Genomic DNA, 24165 nt, shown 5'->3' with positions numbered 1-24165 from the left:
CCAAAATTTAAGCTTGGTGCACAAATACACCTGTGTCTTACGAAAAAAGTAATAAATCCTGTACTCATCCAATGATAATGCCGTATAAAAGAAGATAAAATAGGCCAATAACCTTCAAATTTTGAATATTTGGCCATAAGAAAGACACCAATATTTTCAAAGGGTTCTAGAAAACGTTTACCGAATGTTCTTATTTTATAATTACCAAATATAAAAATGGTCCTATGTACATCAAACAAATTTTAAAAAGTGAGCATCAAAGTGTAAGGGAAATGGACCCCTCATCCATCCTTATCAAAGGGGTTCAATTGCTTCCAAAATTTACATTTTTGACAATTTTTAGCTATGAAAGGGAACGAAATTTATAATGATATTAGTTAAGGCTCTGTACTATTATACCAAATTAGACAATTTCTAAACTTTTAGGGGTGGGTCAATTTACCTCTGCCAAATTTTAAGATGAAAGCATCAATGTATTTATGACTTATAAAAGAAAATAAACCCCTAAACACAAACATATGTTCATATAAAATAATAAAGCCCTCATTAAACAGAAAAAAATGGGTAAATAACCTCCGAAATTTAATTTTTTGGCAAATTTTTTATCCATAAAAGGAAACCAATGAACCAGCCAAATTTATGGTGATACAGATTAGGGTCCTATAGTACTATGTTAAATGTTTATATTCGGCAATATCCAAAATATAAGGTAATAAAACGTCATTAAAGGTTGTAAATAACCTTCGAAATTTGAATTTTTGGCAATTTTTTACCCTTGAAAGGGTTGAGTTGATTTTAGCGTCCCTTTCAGCAGCGAGTCTATATGAGACGTGGACCTACTGATTAACGTGGAATCCGAACCACATGAGCTCCCGCCGGGAATCGAACCCGGGTCTCCCACGCCAAAGGCGCGTACGCTAACCGCTTAGCCACGAGGGAGCTCACCCTTGAAAGGGAACGAGATGGACCATCCAAATTTATAGTGATACATATTGAGGTCCTATACTATTATATCAATGCTTAAATTGGACAATTTCCAAAATTTAAGGTGTGGGCCAAGGTACAACTCCCAAATTTTAAGAAGGGTGCATCAATGCACCTATGTCTTATGTAAGAAAATGAACCCCTGTACACACGCATATAACTATGTAATGTAATAGGACCTCATCCAAGGGAATAAATTGGGCCAAAAACCGAACACGTGGTACAACGTATTGCTTACATTTATATTTTGGCAATTTTTTACCTATGAAAGCTAACGAGAGGGACCCCAATACTGATAGAAGTACATACCCTTGTCCTAGGCTACCACACCAAATTTTCAGATTTGGCAATTTCCAAAATTTAAGGGGGTGGTCCTATGTATCCCTGCCAAAATTTAGAGGGTGGGCCAAGGTACCTCTGCCAAAATCCAGAGGGGTGGTCCTAAGTACCGCTATGTCATTGATCTGGGCGCCCGATCGCCAGAATCCGGTCGCGCAATAATTGTCCTCAAGTGGGACCATTACTACTATATAACATTTACAGTGGGGTCAATAACGCCTTTACAACGTGGGAAACCTCGACGTTATGGCCCTCTCAAGTGATTGGTTTCATACTATGGTTATTAGCTTACTAGCATCCCGAAAGTCAGGGAAAATCCTGCGACGGGGGGGGGGAGGGAGGAGGAGTCACTTTCATCGCCACTGAACACTACGACCTGGTTTTCTGTGCTTCACCTATTTATTTAGCCACGAGCCACCTCTGCAGGTACCACCCTCGTACTCTCACACTGCCACACCCGATCGGAAGGATAATAAGATAGTGGAATCGTACTGCCAACGGGAACACGCAAGAAAATTAATGAGTTTGTGGTTCTTTTCATATATCTCTCATGTGTGTATGTGTAATACTTTTGAAAATATAGCCTCTTCAAAACGAATGAACCATTTATGTTAACCGTGTATGTTAACTGTCATGTTCTATTCCAAGGCGTAATTTGTACATGTATTTCATCTGAATCCAACATACATATAATACAACACTACAATAAGAAACGTTATTAATGACAAATAATAAAAGTATATAATGAAATATTATTACAGGGTTTTCAAAAATTAGAGGAATGGCAACAGACCTTACTTATACCACTGGTGGATAGTTTCATTGAAGACATTGGATTTTTTATAAGTTCTCGTAGGTTAGTCCATTTCTTATCACTGCAGCGACAGATAATTTGTAGTAATAGTTTTCTCTATATCATTAGTTGTTTTGTGTAGAATTTTGAGCAGTTGTAAAACTTAATTTATCAATGTTGATTCTTTGTTTGAAATTATCTTAAGATACTTTTACCACATGGATTTACAACAGAGTACTATACTCCACGTGGATTTACCATAAGAAGCAGATGACAGAGCACCAGCGCCTTCTACGAACCACATGATGACGTGGGAGCAACAGCGTCTCCGCCAGTGAAGCCATATCTAGCATCTTGGTGCTAGATCTAGCATAATCCACAAGCATTTAGCATCTAGCATCTTGACTTTAGCATCCTGGCCAAATCTAGCATAATTTCATTTTACCCTTTGTTAGAAAGAAAATGAACGAAAATTTAGATGGTTTAAAGACCGCCGGGAATTATTCTTTTTAGTTGAAGCGATGGTTGGAGCAATGAAACCAGTCAGTATTTCTGCGGTTGTAATTTTTTGTTGAATTCAAAGCAAACGCAAATGTTCAAAAATAGCAAACGTGACTGCAAAACATATTTACTTACCCATAGTTTTATTACTGCCAACTGACACCTGAATGTGTGATTATCTGGGATGTTTCTGTTCCTTTCAATTTACAACTTGAGAGGGGATGGATTTGAGCGTCAGGGGACAACTAGTAATACACTAAAAGAAATGCTTCAGGCTGTGTCGGAAGCGGCATGTTGTATATATATTTCTTAAAATGTTATCCATTCATAAAATATAAATTCGACCATCCTCCTATATAACGTGCCATTTATCACCATTCCTAACAGCGTCATATTAAATTTGTACATGAATACAGTTAATACACTTCATTAAAATAATGAAGATAAGTAGGGGCGTGTCTTTAAAATTAGTTAGGAAAGATAATTTGAAAATCTGGCATAATTTACAAAAATCTAGCATAATTCAGACCCGTGTTTGGCATCACCGTGAGTCACGAGTGTGGCAACCGTGGTCTCCGCCGTCAGGACGCCCATATAATGGGATGCAGCCGACAGACCTTCACCAGTTTTTTTTTGTCTCCTCTCCATAGGTGGTGGATTAGTGGTAGAGCGCTCACCTCTGGTGCTTGGGGTCCCGGGTTCGATCCCAGCCTCCGCCAAGTGAACCTTGTGGTGGACACTGTGGGGCGTGGGTTTTCTCGGGGTTCTCCCGTTTCGTCCCACTTTGTTCATTTCATCCATTTCTCATGTTCACCGTCTCCTTTAGCCTAACCGGTATAACTGTGGGACGTAAAACTCAGATTTCATTTCATTTTTTTCCGTTTGTTCTTCCCTTTTTCAAGTTCAAGCATTTCCCTCAAGTTCTACTTAAATTTGTCATTTATCGTATTATATTATTTATTGCACATGGCTTTCATATTGTCATTCTTGTAGATATTGTTTATTTGTATATACATAATTGTTTCGTAAAGAATGGCCTGATTTTGGACGGTAATAATTATGGAGGATGGGACGTGCCGGCAAGGAAATGAGTGTTGTTTGAATGGGCGTGGCGTCTTCTTAGTTTGCAGTCAGTCAGAAGCAAAATGGCGCCCGCTCAACAGGAAGGCGTTTTGTGTGCTGCAGTTTGCAAAGACTGAGTCAGTGATTTGGGCCCAGCGTGCTTTTCGTGGGCGTTTTCACATTGGTTCGCCTGAACCCAAAAACATTCGTTGTTGATATCGGCAATTTGAAGAGACATGATGCTTGTGCAAAGGTAAGAGTTCAGTTCGGCCTCGCACTTCCGATGAACTGGTGGAATTTAGCTATCATCTAGATGTTGTTCGTGCTGCTGGTGGCAAACATATAGGGTACTTTTTATAGCATAGCTAAAACTTGAAGATTTTGTGAGTATTTTGGAATGTACCCTATTTTTGTTAATATGTTTTTATCAATATATATATATAGACTTTTAAAATCAGATCATTCTTTTTTAAACACCCTGTAGTATCGTTATTTCATCTTAGTTTCACGTATTTTAAATTTATGTAATTTGTTATAATTTGTTAGAAAACATTTATTTTATACCTGTACTTATATTCCATAGCTATAGTAAAGTATGTCTATTAATGTTAGCTACGAGGATTAATATTTAATACTTAAGACATCAAAACACCTTATTTTGTCTCTGGGGACGAAAAAAAGTAATTTTTCTTACTGCCTCGTTGCTCGCTGGCACTTTCTTTTTCAGAAGTTTTGTAATGCACTGCTAATTTGAAATTATGTAGGTGGATTCGATTTTCTTAAGGAAAATATTCAATTTTTGAAGCGAGGGTTATATTTGCATCAAATTAAACTGCTTAAGAAAATGGAATTCACAGATGGAAAGAAATCAACCTACATTTTCCAGTTTTACAGCGAGAAAGGAACCAATCAACAGTTTCCAGTTTTCCAGTGCATTGTAGATGACTAAAAAAGTTTGCAAGTAAGCAATGAAACAACGAGGAAAATTTTCTTTTCCCCGATCTCTGGACACAAGGTAAAGTCTTTTTATTTCTCCATAATAGTAAGTACAGAATTACCATAAATGATTAATTCGTTTTGAAAAGGCTATTACACGTACACACATGAAAGATATATATGAAAAAACTACAAACTTATCAAATTTGTATTGCGTAGCAGCACGAGTCCATTATCTTTCCGATCAAGTGTGGCAGTGTGAGGTTAGTACCAGTGGTCGAAGTGAGACGGTATGCGGTGTTATGCCATTACCGCCTCTGGTTTTTCAGTAATGAGGACATACCGTCTCTGGTTTTTCAGTGATCAAGACAATATTTAAGTAGCCGGTATGTTGAGTCAAAATCATAGTAAAACATACCGCCTCTGATTTTTTCCCACTTCGAACACTGGTTAGTACCTGTCGCAAATGGAGAGAAAGCAAGAAAAAAGACGTCGAGTATCGTCTGGACGTGTGTCGTGTCACCAAAGGGGTACCGGTACATATTAGTGAACATTTGTAGAGGGTGTATACAGTTGGTGAATTTGTGGTTCATTTCATTTCATTTTATTTTCATCCATAAATCGTACATGAAGCTTGAAGGAAGACAAGCGTATGAATCGGACACGTCAATTAATAAGATACAGAGAAATATTTATTACATACTAAAAAAACAATAACGCTATGGTATTATATGAGACAAAATTACATTATATCATCTACAAGCTGCATTTAGGAGACAGGTATTCATCTACTGAATGTCCAATAGATACATTTTTGTAATTGATCTACTCAAATACATTTATTGACTCAATGTTACGAATATCTTTAGGGAGGTTATTTTATTATTAGGGCAACCCAAAAGCATAAAAAGCATAACAGCAATTCACACATATGGTTGGTACCTTAAACATGGTTGTGTTGTCTAAGGGTCCAGAAGAAACTAATTTTAAAAGCATAATAAAGCATAATTTTAGAAAATAAAGCATAATTTAAATTATATAGCACAATTCTTGGAAAATTCTGTTTAATTGCAAGTTTGACATACTGTATTAATATTTTTAAAAACAATATTTACAGTGGAAAATCATTCAGAACGTTACAATGCAACAATGAAAAGCTTATTTTATTTCGGTGGAATCCTTTGATGTGGAGAAAAGAAAAAAAGGAAAAGAAGAAGAAAACTTTCCGCCAACAATAAACAGTACAGAACTCCACACTATATTGTTATGTACACCGTGCTCGTGGGTTTTCTCGGGGTTCTCCCGTTTCCTCCCACTTTCTTCATTCCACCATTTCATTCATTTCTCATAATCACCGTCTCCTTTAGCCTAACCGGCATAACCGTGCGACGTAAAAGTGAAAGATTTCATTTTTATATTGTTATATACACCTATTGAACTTGAGCACTTTCTGTACTTTTTGGTGGCAACTTTTACTTTCCCTTTCTGTATATATGCACCTGTAAAAGTTCATTAAATATAAAAGAAACTGGTTGCATAAAATATTAATAAATAGATCAAGATATTTAGAATATTTAATGTATAGTAAATAGTATACATCATAACACGATTAAGGTAAAACCATGATTGAAATTAAAAATAAAGCATAATTTGGAAAACAATAAAGCATAATTAAACAAAAAAATAAAGCATAATGTGAGTTGCTCTAGTTATTATATAATGTTGGATCTAAGGATACGAGACCGTTTTGAAACAAGGTTGTATGGTAATTTTGAATGCGGGGATTTTCCCTATATCTAGTATTATGACAGTGAAAGTTTTCTTTATTGGCAAAGAATGTAGGAAACTTCTTTTCATATATATTTTTCATGTTTGTATGTGTAATACTTTTGAAAATATAGCCTTTTCAAAATGAATAAATGCTTTATGCTAGCCCTGTATAGTTGTATAGGGTGACTATATATGGTTCCATGTATATCTTACAGATCATATAACGATGTTGAAATGCAGAAGCAAGTTAAGGCAGCGATAGAAACTTTATCTCCTGAAACATTAATTGCAATGTATGATGCATTGGACAATCTTGTCAATTTCACAGAAGTAAGTGTTGATTTTAACTGTAAAGGAAACTAGTAAAACTATTTCAACTCTTTAATTTTCATGTCGTCTGCGAAGAATTGTGGTGATTGCTGGCAACACCATAGTCGAACTTCTACTTCCACCTCCTGTCACAACAGTAGCGTTGGCCATTAAGGTGATTCTTAAGTTTGGGGAAGACTCAAAAATCGCAGGGCGCAAGATCCGGATTATAGGTAGGATGAGACAGAATGTCAACAACACTTTGCCAGCAGATGGGACAACTTTGAATTTTTATGGCGGAGGAGGACGTGTGGCGGTAGTTTATCGACTGACGCTTCGATTCCGGGTCGTAATGGTGTATCCACGACTCGTCGCCGGCGATGAATGTTCCTGGGCACACCATCTTCCGCAGGCACAAATTCAGTGTCAGCTCAGTTTGAACCGGACGTCATCACTGAATGCCATGAATTGCTCCATTACTCTGGAACGAGAAGATAATAGGAAGATGAAACAAGTGGCATTCTATAGCTGAAACATCAGTGCATTATTGATAAACAGTTCCGAATATTTGCAGTACTATTGGCCAAGTAGTGGGCTTGGAGACATTACTTTCTGAATCACTCTCGTAGTAATATTAGTAGTACTAGTGGCGGTAGTAGTAGTAGTAAAGGAGCATTTAATTATCAATTTTAACAATAAATCTTCCCTTTTTCTAGTAGGAGATAAATATTATTAATTCCTATAACGAATTAACTATGCTTCTCCAAAATAATCCATGAAGCTTAAAATAGTTCTGAGAAGGAAACATTTTAGGCCTAATTTTAAATGACAAGCTGCACTCGGTGATCATAATTTGAAACTGGAAAAAATTGAAATATGTCTGTTGTTCACCCTTGAATTAAGAGGTTGTAAAGTTTAGTTTATCAACAAAGTTTGCTTTCGCTATACTATACAAAATTCCATGTATTCATTTAGTTTCGGATTCATATTTTAAGGCTCATTACATTTTTTTTTCTAAATTGAAAGGATGCTGTTTGTGATCGCATCACGGGAAAACTTCTGAACTGTTTGACGTGAATTTTTGGATATACAGTAAAACCTATCTTCAACGGACCCTTTATTAAACGGGAATTTGTGTTAAACGGAAATATTTCACCGTTCCATTTTACTGGCGGAAACCGTGTTAAATCCCCTTCGTCGAACGGAAACTGTGTTACGCGGACAACAGAAATTAAAATAAGCCTCTTAACGGAAAATTTCAAGTTTCGGAGTACAGTATTTCGAATGGTTTTAGACATCCTCTGAGAGATATTTGTAGCAAAACAGACAGTGATGTGCAAACGGAATCAGACACGATGGATATACCGTATTTCTTCGAATATAAGGCGCACCTTTTTGTCAGCTTTTAGACTCCAAAATTCAGGTGCGCCTTAGATTGGATGGCGTCTTGGATTTGATGTACATACTGCAATATACATATTTATTCATTGTACGTAGGTTACAACATAGAATCTACTGCAGTCTTTAATACTGGTACCGTGGTTACAACTAATTTGCTTAAAATTGGTTGTATTGCAACAATGACAGACTGGACAAAGATGATAATCCCTCACGAACAATGAACATTTCGTTTTACTGATAAGAAAATGCTTATCGAAATAGGAATGTATTTGTACATTATTTCTGCGCCTTAGATTCGAAGCTTTTTAAAAAATAAGTTTACATTAGGTGAAATTTCAGGTGCGCCTTATACCCGAAGAAATACGGTACATGCTTTAATTGAGAATTATATAGGAAGTCTGAAAGGAGAAGAGGAGGTGGAGGAAGAAGAGAAATAAGGCATTGAGTTGGAAGAAGAGTGTTGGCTAAAGATTTATCAAGATTTTGACAAAAGTTTAAAGGAACTGCAACCTTTGCCTTATGTCGAAATGACACTGACATGCTTAGTGTGGTTCTTCAGGCTAAAGTGTGTGTAAAGTTGAGTAGACAAGCAGCATTGTGTATAGAAATCACTTCTTGACTATTCATAAAATTAAGTTAACGTGTATACACTATTTTTTTTATGTTCATTGTAAGTTTTGCGTGTATTAATTAGCAGTAGAAATAAATACTGGAAATTGACTTACGTTCACCATCTTATTATATCTCAGTATGTCCATTACATGCATGTACTTTTTTCTGCATAGGTCTACCTTCGTTAACCGGAAACCTATCTTTAAAGGAAATGTTTGCAAATCCTGTTCAGTTCTGCTAAAGACAAGTTTTACTGTAGTTATCATGTATCTCGAATTGGATTCTTACCATGTTAAGTTTGGGTATAAAATGACAAAATACTTCTTCTTCTTCTTCTTCTTCTTCTTATTAATAATAATAATAATAATAATAATAATAATAATAATAATAATAATAATAATAATAATAATAATAATACTTTTCATATCTTGAGGAGGAATATTAAATGCAGTGCTCAGTATGTAATGTGTTGTTTTTCAGTGCATAGACTTAAATAAATTTGAGGGCTTTAAAACAGAAGATGATGCTTTAGGTCGCGCCAAAGATCTAATGGCTGAAAGAAAACTTTGGGCTGTGGTGGTTTTCAAGAACATTGATGGTGGTAGTTCAAGTAAATTACCTCGTGTTGTTAAATACAAAATAAGGTAAGTTTCTCTCTGTATCTGTGTAAGGGTAGGATTAGTCCCTTCCAGATATTGGTACAAGTTAAGTCATTCTTGAGGGTAACGCATAGTTTCAAAAATGTAGGGAGTCCGATCGTAAAGGGAACCAGGGAAAACCACGTCTACAAACTATTGGAACTACGGTCGTAACATATTATTTTAAGCAAGTGCAATCGAAACTTTGTAAATTGCATATAGATATCTTTATGCAGGGGCGAACCAAGGCAAAATTTTCACCCGGGCAAAGTGAATTTTTGGTGTCCCCTAGTCCTAGCTTATATTTTACGAGTACATTTTATTACAGTGATTTTAATATTTGAAACTCATTTTTCTTAAACACATGATACAGGTATATTTAGTACTTAAAAATATACATATGGTATCATTTACATTGTGTTTATTATTATTATTATTATTATTATTATTATTATTATTATTATTATTATTATTATTATTATTATTATTATTATTATTATTATTATTATTATTTATGTACCGATATGTAGAAAAAAAACGATATCGAACAGCATTTATTAAATACTACTAATTGTGACATGATTACTGCTATATTGCAAAATGGTTTGTTATATCAATAAAGTCAGGAGTCATTCCAGCATATATCCGGCTTTGTAACAATCTATTCTAATAACGTGAAATACCAATAAATACATTTGACATATTGAACGTGTTTTACGCACAGCAATATGTTGTTGCAGAGTGGTATATTCGATTTCACAGAGACAGTCGAAATTAATGATTTGGCAAGAACTGCACATAACTAAACAATAGAGACCTGCACGGGCCGAATTTTTCGGCCCGAGCCCAATCCAGCCCGAATGTACGTAGGCCCGGCCCAGCCCGGCCCGTGCAGGTCTCTACTAAACAATAACATCTCCCAGACACTATTTTCAACAAAGGCCGACAGTTTGGCGCGGTGGTATCGTTTCTAAGGAATCAGAGGTAAGTGCTATATATACTGCTCCCCCTCCACTACCACTTTAAGAGATTAACATATATAAAATTCAATAACATTCATTGCGTGGGAAAGTTCACAAAGAACATGGCCCGCTATAAACAATACTAACTCCTCCTCCACACTTTCTTCTACATGCCATGTCTTCATTTGTCGATACTCTATGAAACTCTCTTCTTCCGTGGTGGTATGGAAAAATATTATGTAACTGACGCTACTTTACAAGAATATAAACCAAAAAAGCCAGTAGGAAACATGCTATAAAATTTAGTTTTTGAGGCTCATTTTGGCGCCCTCCTGATTGTGGCGTCCTGGGCAGCCACCTGCATTGCCCGGCCTTTGGTCCGCCCCTGCCTTTATGTGAAGTTTTAGTATATAATCACAACATAACATGCGCTGTATCGTTTATGTTTATAATATTTTATCAATGTAAGAGCATAACAGAGGTAGAAATTCTTTTTTTTTATAAATATATTATTTATTATAAAAGAAACATAATTATCAGGTTTCCTACCGACCTACAAAATCTGAAAAACTTGGAAAAATCAGGGAATTTCATGAAAATAAAAAATCACTTTAAAAAGTCAGGGAATTTTAAGTACGGATATTTGCTTCTTAAAGCCAATTTCTGGTTTTGTGTTACCCTCCTATTTGTAAGGAATATTTTATAAAATAAATTCATTTGGTTTGCAAAACTTCTTTACCTACATAAACGTATATACATGTACATGTATAGTAGAGGAATCCTTGGAGTTTATTGCTCAAAACTATTAGTCTTGTATTATGTTTTTAACAAGTCTTGAAATATCGTGAAGTAGAAATACTTGAATAGTAGTAGAAGTCGTTTACAAATATTAATGCGGATACGTCTAATTTATTGTGATTTTATGGTTTATACAATTGTAAAATGTTTGATTTTGAAAAAGTTTACATTATACGAGGATGGATCAGAAACTATGGTTACAAAGGCCGATATTTCTGGAGTTTCGTCTGTTATAGAGGAATGAGGAATGTGGAGTAATTTTAATACATGGATTTGGCAACTGTGGAGAGTTTCAGCCACTCACCACCTACGGCGCTAGTTGTAGGTAAACACAAATGGCGACTCGTTTGAAAAACTGGTCTCGCGAAGAAGTCCGCTCAGTTATTCGATTTGTTTGGGTGAAACATGCAACCGCTGCTGAAATTCACCGGCGACTCATAGAGGTTTACGTAGAGATGGTAATGTTTCGTCAGCATATAGCAGAAAGGTTGAAAGTTTGCGACTGGTAGAGCAAATGTGACCGATGAGAAAAGCAGTGGCCGACTCAGCAAGGCATCAACAGATTTGAACTTAGCTCGCGTGGAGGAGTTTATTCAGGACAACAGGAGGAAGTGGAGGTTACGGTGTCTGATGGCGGAATTGGGAATGGGCTTCGGAAGCAGCTAGGAGGCCGTCGCTTCGCTTCAGACGAGGTGGAGAAACACTTCGTGAAAACTTGGCTGAGCACGCAAGGACAACATTTTTACCGGAAGAGAATCTTCACTCATCCCACGATGTCGAAAAATAACCTAATGTATGTACTATCTGTTCTCGGTATGGCCTGAATAATATATAATGTGTATGAAATAAAATACACACGTTTAAATGAAGGCTTTGTAATCTTACTTTCTCATTACTCCTTTCGTAGTTTTGAGAAATAGGTCTGGAGTCAAGAAAAATATAGTTGTCATTTTACATTATATGCAGATCTAGAAGTCTGTAAACCGTAACTTGGAAAGGTCAGGGAATTCGTGCTCGCCAAATATGTAGGAACTCTGATTGTGTTTACATCCTTAGAAATAGTATACTCATGTTCAAGATGGATTATTTGCCACAAAGATAATATAGGGTGACTAGATATCATTTTTTAAGGGATTGACCCCCTTTTTTCCAGAGAGTTGCTCAAATAGAACATAACATGTATTATACCCAATTACAATGTTCATCTTTCATGATACAAATAATATATTTACAAATTCAGTTTCAACTTTGTAAGGCATGAACATAAATATTTATATTATTCATTCTTTTCATAAGTCTATTGTATTTTATTCACGCAGAAGACTTACTTAATGTATTCGTGCGTTGCATTTGTATAGTAAAAGAAACTACAAGCTCCAGAGCAATTCGTTCTAGTGTAATTTATTTTTAACTATTTTATAAAAAAAATATAATGTCATGTAATGTTCTACTCTGCTTAAATGTAATTGTTTCAAAATTCCTATTAAGTGAATAAAAGTTTTCAGTTCTAGGAAAAATGTTTTAAAATAAGTACCTTAGAAGTTTAGTTTTTGTGTCCAGTAGCGGAGGTATCTATGGCGCCGCCCCTAGGCACGATTCGGACGGTTGCCCCTTTGTGTTTCGCGAATATAGGAAACGTCTCAACGTAATACGCAGTTTTAAACTTTCCGTCATTGGCACGCTTTTATACATGCCTTTGTCCAAGAAAGGCAAAGTGTAATAAATTGTCTTGAATTTTTATTAATACGTTTTGAGATGAAAAAAAATCCATTTAGGCGAGAATGAATAGCTATCAATAAACTAATCACTGGACGCAACATCGTTCTTGGCAAAATTCGATTAAAATTCGCTTAGTCTATATTGTACACTATATTTTAACGTAATATATTATGAAAATATTCATACCTTGACTTTATTATTCGTTGGTGAAGAAGTGGTAAAGAAATAAACTACTGCTCAATCAATTTCAGAGCATATTGCTTGTTTCCAGAAACTTAATACAAACAATTCATGTAATAATTAAGCGCGAGCCAGGGCGCAAGCGAGCGCGATCCTCAATGAAATAAATGAGCGCGAGCCGAACTGAGGGAACTGAGCCCGAGCGCGAGCCCAGTTGAAAGAAGTGAGCCCGAGTGAAGACGAGCCCAGTTGAGAGAAGTGAGCGCGAGCCAAGTGCAAAATGGCCATCTATGAACAAAAGTCATTCCGTCAAGTCTTTTTCCATCTGACTCTTTAAACATGACAGTATAGACACTTTTTATCTAAAGAGTCCCTACCACAGTCGGGGCAACAATGAGGGACACTCGCTTCTAAACGTAGCGCTATTTCTATCCGGAAACATTCATGAGAAACATGCAAATATTACACTAGTTAACAAAGGTTTTGTTACATAAAAGGAAATACCTGTTCTTAAAGGAACTTTTTGCGCTGAATTCGAATATGCACTCGGTTTTTCTCCATCACGTACGATTTTCCCGTAACAGAGAGATTTTCGGGAAAATTCCTCAAAAAATTCCCTTTTCGTTTATTTTACACCCCAAGATCTTGTCCCCTTGCATATACTAACATAGAAATTATACCTAAGTATACTTTGATTCATATTTAACAAACATTCCAAGTTTCGTAATAATCGCTTTATTCTTTCTAGAGGAATAAATATGTTTGTATGTATACTGTGTGTACTGTTTATTGCACCTTATAGTAATGCTTTCAGATCTCCTAAGTTGAGGTAAAACGTTTTGCTTTATTACCACAAACACATATATAAAATATAATACAATATAATTTACAAGTGTGACAATTTACAATAAACAATAATACAAATGTACCAAAAGGTCATGAAAAGACAATCAAAACTATCACAATATATGAAACTTCCATTGGGTTACAAAAACGTACACTACTTCCTTCTTTTGTAAGAAATGTTGCATTCTCTAACAAGACCCCAACAATAGTCCCCCATCATTGAAGGATCCCATCGTCCCTGGTACCTTTTCTCCATTGCCATTATATCTGGGTGGAATCTTTCCCCCTGTTCGTCGCTGAGAGCACCTAGGTTAGCAGGAAAGAAGCTGAGGTGGGAGTGCAAAAAGTGGATTTTTAAAGACATCCTACAACCCAACTCTTTGTATTTCTGTATCATGTCCTGTACGATTTCTGTGTAACTCTCAGCTTTGTTATTGCCCAGAAAGTTGCGCACAACACACTTAAATGCTGTCCAGGCAGCTAGCTCAGCACTGTTTAACTTGCTGTCAAAGCTATCATCAAGCATTAATTTCCTAATTTGGGGACCAATAAACACTCCCGCTGAAATCTTAGCATCACTCAGGTTAGGGAACTTATCTCGCAAATACTTGAAACCTTCACCAGATGTGTCCATGGCTTTGACAAAGTTTTTCATAAGTCCTAACTTGATATGAAGTGGCGGTAGTAATATCTTATTAGGATCTACCAAAGGAGTGTATTTGACGTTGCATTCTCCAGGTACGTAATTCACTCTAGGTTCCCATTCCTTCACTTCATAATGTTTGTCATCAGCTCGACTATCCCATAAACATAAAAAACATTGGTACTTCGTGTAACCGCACTGCAGTCCTAATAAAATACCAACTACCTTGAGATCACAACATATTTGCCAACAATGGTCCTTGTAATTTATAAGATTTAGCAAAGTTGACATGGTGTCATAGGATTCCTTAATCTTCACTGAGTGCGCAAGTGGTATAGAAGGTTTTTTTTATTTCCATTATGTAAAAGGACAGCTTTAAGGCTGACCTTTGACGCGTCGATAAATAACCTCTATTCTTCTGGAACGTAAGGAATTCCTAGCTCCGCCATCAACCCATTTATATCCGTACATACGCACACATTATCTTGCATTGAGAAATAGCTTGAAAATTGAACATGCCTTTTCCTGTACACTGATATGTTCGTTTCTGCATCCAATAAGTTCCACTGCTGGAGCCTTGATCCCAGAAGTTCCGCCTCTTGTTTTGTCAGGTGCAAATCACGGACTAGGTCATGAAGTTCACATTGCCGGATGAAATGTGGCTCGCGAACACAGTCAGGGATGAACGTTGGATCCTTGGATGTACATGTTGATGTCGATGGTTCATCAAGGTCATGATCATCATCAGAGTCTTTTGGCCATATCTCTTCCCAGTTGGTAGGGGGCTCGGGAAGTGGAAGTTCATCCCCGTGCGGAATTGGTCTAATTGCGGATTTAACGTTGGGATAACTTATTGTGTATTTGCTTTTTTTAGAATGTCCCTTAACTACTGTGAGACAAAAATAACAATCATCCAGATGGTTGGTGGTTCTCTCCACACCATTGGTACAGCAAATTTCATGAACCTCCGTTTCCCTTTGGCCCATGCAAGTAAAGTGACGTAGCACGACGCACAAATTATGTTTGATAACATAACATAACATTTGATAACAAATATTGATAACCATTTCATGAACAAAACGAAAAAACTTGGAGAATTGTATATATATGTATTAAGATATACATATACTATACGTTTAAAAAAAATATACGTTGGAAGTACATTCTATTTTTATACACGTTTCTAATTTACAGAGAGCAATACAAGTGTGTTGTTGACTATTGTAAATATTCAGTTTTATGTCTGTGTTTGTAGTAATAAAGCAAATCGTTTTTACCCCAACTCAGGAGATCTGAAAGCATTACTATCAGGTGCAATAAACAGTGCACACAGTATACATACAAATATATTTATTTCTCTAGAAAGAACAAAGCGATTTTTACGAAACTTTTAGGGTTTATTAAATATAAATCAAGGTATACTTAGGTATAATTTCTATGTTACTATATGTAAGGGGACAGGAGCTAGGGGAATAAAATATCTGAAAAAGGGAAATTTTTGAGGGAATTTCCCGAAAATCCCTCTGTTACGGGAAAACTGTACGTGATGGAGAGAAACCGAGTGCATATTCGAATTCAGCGCAAAAAGTTCCTTTAAGATCAGGTGATTTTTCTCATGTAACAAACAAAAAGTTTAAATTTGTTAACTAGTGTTATTTTCATTTGCATTATTATTTTTAATAATTATGTGGAAGTACAGAAGAGAAATTGTCTAGTGCAATTAAATGAAAAAAGAATATGACCAATCTATAATCATGCTATGACATCAACTTTTCATCTAGGGGACAATGGAGATCTTATTTTAATTATTATATTCCTCCAAAAATGGTCAAACAACAAATTCAAAATAGTTGTTGTTAAGGAAGCTTGTCCTCCCTCGCGTGCCCTCGTTCTCGCGAAGGAAATTGTTCCTCGCCTTCGCGCACTCTCACCATCGCAGTGGATGTTGACCCTCGCCTTCGTTCACCCTCGCCATCGCGAAGGAAGTTGTCCATCGCTCTCGCTCTCCCTCGCCCACGTATTGAATACTTGTCCTCGCCCTCGCGAAGGGAGTTGTACATCGTCCTCGCGCACTCTCGCCCTCACAATGACATTTGGTCCTCGGCCTCGTTCACCCTCGCTCTCGTCTTGGGAATTTCTCCTCGCCCTCGTACACCCTCGCCCTCGCGTCATTGTGGACGAGGAAATTTGAGGGTGAGGATGCCCTCGAGAGGGCCACCTTCGCAAGGGTGAAAATCTCCGGTACTCTCTGCTTCGAATTGAAAACCAGAATTGGTTTTCTTCAAGGTTAACATAGTACTGTTCAATTGGATTGTCTAACGCTTTGACTCCCAGGGGATTTGGGGCGCAAATGTATTTCTAAATCTCTCTCTAACTTTCTATTCCAAAATTTCAATGCTGTTAGTGTACTAGACGCCGTTAGAAATTATAGAAGAAAAATTCCCTCTAGTTTTTTACCAGTGGGTAACGTACCAATAGCAGCTACGTTCCCCCTTTGACTGGCCATGCTAATGCGTTGCATTAGAAAAGATTTAGCTGCTTTAATAATGGTGGAAACATGGCATATGGGTATCAAAATATATTGTATTTACGTCATAGATTTGACACTGAAGATACTAACTACAGACACTGAGCTTCCAAGTCTCGAACAGTCTGTTGACGTAAAGTAGATGTGCAGAAAAAGAACTTCAGATAGATTCTACGTCACTGTCAGATAACATTAAAAATGATTGACGTATGTGTATAAATGCGAAGAAAATTGCAGAAGGAACTATTGTACTGTTAAAGGGAAGTAGGAAGTTTCGGTGCAAGACACTTGTATAACAGGCCTGGTTCGGGACTTCTTGTATTCTGGTAATATTGTTCCATACCATAGACTCTCTTGTGAAGTCTCAGAATTACAGTGAGCAATTTCTATAACCACGATACGATGTGGTAAGAGATAATGGAATCATATATTGATTTTCTTTTATTTAGGATGGAGAGCTCGAGAATTGAAGGTATTCAAGACATTTGGGAGAAAGTTCGACCGTTTAGACCACGAAGTAATCCAATAAATCACATGAGGTACGTTTCCTCTGGATTTGTCTATCTCCAAGATATGTTGGACAGAAGTATTATAATAATGCAAACAGGAAAAGCTTCGACAGCTGGATTGTATATTCAGCAGTATCCTTCTCCCTGCTTTCTGGAAGATAAGTAAGTATCACTTCATGTTGTTCTGCTTTATATTCAATTGTTTTATTAAATAAATTTTAATCTAACTACCATTCAGTAGCATTACCGGGCATTTTAGAGGAGACTTCAAACGATGATCTTCAGCTGCTCCATGCAGGTTTGTATTTGAAACCAGGGTCGTAACTTGTGGGAGGTGGGAGGGTGCAGGGGGAAACTGACCCCCCAGGGAAGCTCCCCGGCGTTAGAGGGGAGCCCACTTTAAGACAAAATTTTTTACTTCATATACGATATATGAGAGAAATAAATGCAGAGATCTTATTAAACGCTTGCAGGGACATGGGTTTAGAAGTAAATGTAGAGAAAACTAAATACATGGAAGTTCTTCGGGATCGTAATACGGAAAATAATAAATGCGTTAAAATATTAAATAACACTTCTGATAAAGTGGATACTTTCAAATATCTCGGATCAATATTAACAGAACCATATTCACGAAGAAATTAAATGTCGACTAAAAGCAGGGAATTCGTGTTACTATTCGGTTCAAAATCTCTTGTCGTCGCGAATTCTGTCGAGGAATTTGAAGCTTAAAATATATAAAACAATAATCATGCCTGTTGTTCTCTATGGTTGCGAAACATGGTCGCTTACTCTGAGGGAAGAACATAGACTGAAAGTATTTGAGAACAAGATCCTGAGACGAATATTCGGACCCAAGAGGAACGGGAATGGGGAATGGCGGAAACTTCATAACGAGGAACTACATAATTTATAAGGTTTACCCAATATTGTTAGGGTCGTCAAGTCTAGGAGGCTTAGATGGGCAGGTCATGTAGCTAGAATGGAAGAAGGTAGAAACGCTTTCAAAGTCTTGACTGGAAGACCAATCGGAAAACGACATTCGGAGGACCTAGGCGCAGATGGGAGGACAATATTAAGATGGATCTCGCAGAGATAGGAATACAAAGTAGAAACTGGATCCAGTTGGCTAAGGATAGAAGTCAGTGGAGAGCTTTTGTGAACGCGGCATTGAACCTCCGGGTTCCATAGGCTATAAAGTTAGTTAGTTAGTTTTAGTTAGTTATATACGATGTAAACATGAAATTATAAATGAAGATCAAACAGGCTCACTACTTTACGTAAACAAAGCAGCATACAGAAGGTAAATAAAACAAAAATTAGTCGTGGCCTCATTTCAGTACAAAATGTCTACATTAGGGACCCGAGAAATAATATTTATTCATATGGCTTTGAGCCCTTAATTATTTTGCCATGTATGGAACGTGCCCAGGGGCGTAACTAACAGCCCCGCAGACCTTGCTTTGCGGGAGGACCCAGGCTTCCGGGGGCCCACAAGGAGTAACAGAAAGATGGAGAGCAGGGGTATATTTTCGAATTTTGCGGGAGAGGCCACGCGATCTTTTCTTGGGTCCCCAAATATTAATGTCCCCCCCCCAGAAAAATCTGAGATACGGTGCTGTTTGAAGCGCTCCAAAGCTGAATTATTCTACTGTTTTCATTTCATTAGCTTACACTTAATAGATTCATATTGAACGCTCCACAAGCAAATCTACCACGTGTTTTTTGTCAATGTAGAGTTTAACGTTACTCTTTTAACGACGAGGTTATATAATGCGTTCATCTACAACTGAAAGTCAGGCGGGCCCCGAAACCACCTGAACTCTCATCAGAATTCTAAATTGATTTTGTGCACTGAGACCAGGAGCGCTAGCAATTTAGTCACTAGGGGCTCAAATAATAATTTCTTCTAACTGTCGTCAGATCAGGATATTTTCGAGTAACAAAATCATAAAATAAAATAATTAAGATAAGAAGTAACTTATAAACAACTTATACTTCGTTGTTACGTTCAAGCAGGGCCGTGCCGTTGGGGGGAGGGGGGGAGCGGAGTGACGGCCCCGGACGCCAAAGTAAGGGGGTGAAAAATTCGGGAGAAAAAAGGAAAAATTGCTTGGAATATATGTGTGGGGCGCTGTCGTATACTCTCTCGTTGCGGGCGCTGATTTTCCACGGCACGGCCCTGCGTTCCAGTAACCTAACTTGTAATTATAAAGAAAAAAAAAGTAGAAGATTAGTAAAAGGAAGAGTTGATTAGGTTGTTGTACCTTTGAGAAACAGATGTAACTGATAAATATTATGAAAAGTTAATTACGATGTTGTAGACGAACTGTTCAAATAATCTACATTTGCCAGAGACGGCCGTCAGATTATGAAGTAAAAACTGATTTAAAACGTGATAGAACAGAATGCAAATTTCGAAACTCTAGGACGATTGAGCATGTCAGTTTTGTTGTATGGGTGAAAAACGTGTATCTTCACTATCCAAAATCGCTCAAGTTTTTCGCCCATAACAAAAAGTTGACAACAGTTGATGGTCCTGGTATGTCGAAATTTGGATTCTGTATAACAAAGTACATCAAATCCATAGCCTGGGGTCCAGTTGACAGAACTGTTATTTTTTTGTGTGTGTGCCCGTGGCTGTGATTAATGCGAGGTGTTATTTATGAAAACCTAAAACGGTTTCAGTGAACTCTGCCGGTTTCCTCAGTTTACAAATCTTGTTGCAAAATACTTCTTTCATCCTTAGTTTGTATGACAATATCTTAATTTCAGTTAAGGATTATGATCACACTACTTGCTGTACGAGCAAATATTTGTTTACTTAAGGATGTTGCTTTTCCCTTCAAATACATTAGCTGTAAATATGTCACTTGAGTTGAGAACATAATTATGGTGAATCTTGAACTGTGTAAGTATTTTGTAGAAATCAGCATAAAAGAAATTAAGGAAAAGAATTTAAAGTATTAAAACTATTTACAGAAAAATCACAGACCGTTTTTTTCTTAATATAGGGTGTTTCAAAAAGAATGACCTGATTTTAAAAATCCATATGTATTGATAAAAACGTACTACAAAAGGGGATACATTGCAAAATATTCACAAAATCTTGAAGTTTTAGCTACGCTATTACAAATGCTTTATGTATCCACCAGCAGCAGCACGAACGACATCTAGACGATAATTGTTTCTAGTATTTCATCGGAAGTGCGAGGTCAACCTGGACTCGTATATTTGCACAAGCATCCTGTCTCTTCAAATTGGCAATACCAACGACGAATGTTTTTGAGTGCAGGCGGATTAATGCCAAAACACCGACGAAAAGCATGTTGTACCGAAATCACTGACTTAGTCTTTGCAAACTGAAGCACACAAAACGTTTTCTGTTGAGCGGACGCCATCTTACTTCTGGCAGACTTCAAATTGAGAAGATGCATTGACTATTGTATAACGGAGGTTTTCTGAAACTCTAGGCCACGCCAATTCAAACAACACTCCTCATTTTCTTGCCGGTACGTCCCATATTCCGTAATTATTACCGTCCAAAATCAAGCCAATCGTTTTGAAACACTTTGTATAACAACATACGACAAACACATACCCTGACTTATTGGTAGAGACAAATTTAAAATATTTATTTTTCTTCTTATTTTTGTAGAATGTTAAGAAATTTAAAACTCCAGTTTCTTTACTGAGAATGTCAAAGTTTTAACTTCGTTCGTGTATATGTATTGTGTTATGTTGTTAGGGGTTAGTAATTTTCTTCGTATTTGGTCATAAGAAAAGTTTTACTGATATAACTTTATTTTTCTAATTTTTTAAGTATAATGATCTCTTCTATTTACTTTTAGATTTGTAAGGACAATAGCGGGAGCTTTCCCATTGATGATGGTGTTGTCGTGGGTATTCTCCTGCTCTATGATTGTCAGATCTATTGTTCATGAAAAGGAGATGCGACTAAAGGAAACAATGCACATGATGGGATTGGGGAATCTGATCCATTGGATAGGATGGTTTATTGACTGTTTCAGTATCATGCTACCAACGGAGCTTATATTAACATTAATTCTAGTGGTACGTTACTATCTCTTTATACATTCGTATGTTTGAAAGGTTCATTTCAAGTATGTTTACTATAAATTTAACTTTGGAGGAAGAAATTGGCAAGCACATGCATTCCTTTGATATGTTTGTACGTCAGATAATATCTATATTGTAATATCCGCTCACACGAGGATAAGGCGAAAAGTATCCGCAATTTTGACATGACTCTCCTTACCTTGTTCATAGTGACTTCTGTCCTCGTGTATTTTATTGCTATGCTGTTGGGGTCATGCTATGAAAGTTTGATCCTAATTCCTTCATTTGTCTTACTTTTATTGCAGATAGACCATAGCCGCTCCATTAGAAGTTTGCACCAAAGAAGAACAATGAGCAGTGATCCGGTTTTTGTGGTCGGAAGGTGTACCAGGGATCTCAATTCATCAAAGACTTTCGGTACAATACTGGAACAGTGTCTTGCCACAACAGAGTGCTTACGAATGGATTGAAAAATTCAAAAATGGTCTCGTTTAAACTTACCCTCGTCATTTGTGGCCGTAGGTGGTCATCCTGCTCCTTCCACGTGCGTAAGCTTGTGCGACCATTTTTGAATGTTTCAATTCATTCGTAGACACTCCGTGAAGCAAAACATTATTCCCTTTTTGTGCCGAAAGTCTTTGATGGATTGCGACCCCTAATCACTGCTCGTGTTCCTCTTTGGTGCAAACTTCTAATGGAGCGGCCATGATCTATCTGCAACAAAAAGACGGCAAATGGGGGAATTAAGATCAAACTTTCATAGCATGACCACAACAGCATAACAATAAAATAAACGAGGACAGAGGTCAGTATTAACAATGTAAAAAGAGTTATAACACTAAATGTCAAAATTGCTGATTATTTCTTACTTATCCTCGTATTTATAAACAACACCATGTGCTTATCCACAAGGATCACAAACAGCAGATAGATGCAATCTACGAAGAAATACGAGGAGGACACGAAGAGTCACGAAGTACAAACACCTACTCAGGCTTCGCATCCAAAATCGGCTATAAAAGAGCATGTCAAGGGACGGAAGACATCAGTTCCAGCGGATCAAATCCCTACCTTTCTCTCCAAGCTGCTCTTGGCGGGAGAGACTCCGAAACCTTACAAATCTCCGCGCTGCACTGGGCAGGAGACACAATCGCACTTCCGTACTGCTCTGAAGTAAAGATTCCTTTCCGTTTCTGCGTTGCAATTGGCAGGAGTCTCCTAACCTTCCGCTGCGCTACTACGGGCAATAGGTTCCTATCCGTGTCCGCGCTGCACTGGGCAGGAGACCACAATACTTTTCGCTACTCTGGGCAGGAGGTCCAAACTCATAGAGAAAGAATTATTGTTAGAGACCTTCTACTTATTATTAATACGTTAACAGTTCAGTTTAGCAGTAACGATTCTATGCGGCATCTTTCTAGAGATCTTGAACTATTGCAAACAATTGTTGGTAGGAAACGTTGTGTACTGACACACAATGGGCACATTTCAAAAGGAAATGAAAATGGTATCCCGTAATTATATCCTTTCGACTAAAGGAGATAGATTATTAATGAAAGCGAATGATTATACGTAAAATAATTGGTGAAATTAAAACATATTGGAGGAAATGGGAGGACCATGAAAAAGCCCTACGGACAAGATGTTGTCCTCTACAAACTCGTGTGGTAGAGTGGAATCACTACTTTACCAGTCATAATTAAGTGTTTGAGTTGGCGTTACTTTGAACACAACTCCAGGGTGATGGAATTGGAGTGTCGAGACAGTAGATTACAACGCTATCCATGGCTTTGGATTAGATATTTTAACGAAAGAAACACTGACCAAAGCTTAAACACACACTGTATTTTAATCTATAATGTGTTACAGTTTCAGATATCGAATGTATCCTTCATCAGACACTATATAGACACTATCTATATAATGTCTGATGAAAGGTATGTTAGATATCGGAAACTGTAACCCATTATAGTTTAAAATACAATGTTTATTTATTTGCCTTCAACACAACAGGCATAAGACCAATTATAGTGTTGGCATATTATATACTACATTTACAATAGTTTTCTTAAACATAGAGTTCATATTACATATGTCAATTTCTTTGTGTTCGATAAATATTTTGTTATAAGTAGAGCAAATTCTCCTGATTGGTGATTTCAATAATACGTTGGTCCTTGCTTTTTTGCAATAGAACAGGCCAGAGTTATCAGAGCGAGTTTTAAGTGTCGGGACATGAAAATTTAGTGTTGATATGAGATCCGTACAATTAAACTCGTTTTGTACTATTTTATGGAGAAAAATCATATCTATCACATTTCGCCTTAGTTCAAGTATAGAAATACAGAAATTGTCTATTAATGTTAAAAATTTTTCATAATATTGATAGATTTCAGTTCTCTTGTACGTCAAGTGTTTGATAAATTTAGATTTGACCTTTTCCAGTTGGTGTCGGTATTGCTGTTGTGATGGGTTCCAGATCACAGCAGCATATTCCAGTTTTGATCGGACATAGGAAAATACATTTTTGTTAATGTGGTAATATTGTTAAACTCC

The 24165-nt window shown here is 36.9% G+C and overlaps 1 protein-coding gene across 1 annotated transcript in view; it reads left to right on the top strand.

Moving 5' to 3' along the window:
* The window catches only part of LOC145672005 (phospholipid-transporting ATPase ABCA1-like), a 378961-nt gene that overhangs the window by 104127 nt on the left and 250669 nt on the right, over window positions 1-24165 (top strand). Inside the window, exons 10-14 of the mRNA XM_081741187.1 lie at window positions 2085-2179; window positions 6601-6715; window positions 9188-9351; window positions 17470-17691; window positions 21381-21603. Coding sequence (XP_081597313.1) covers window positions 2085-2179; window positions 6601-6715; window positions 9188-9351; window positions 17470-17691; window positions 21381-21603 — 819 coding nt within the window. The remainder of the gene's footprint in view (window positions 1-2084; window positions 2180-6600; window positions 6716-9187; window positions 9352-17469; window positions 17692-21380; window positions 21604-24165) is intronic.

This window comes from Thermobia domestica, chromosome 15 (assembly GCF_964235325.1).
Source record: "Thermobia domestica chromosome 15, izTheDome1.hap1.1, whole genome shotgun sequence".
Taxonomy (NCBI): domain Eukaryota; kingdom Metazoa; phylum Arthropoda; class Insecta; order Zygentoma; family Lepismatidae; genus Thermobia; species Thermobia domestica.
This window is presented reverse-complemented; position numbering and strand designations above follow the sequence as displayed.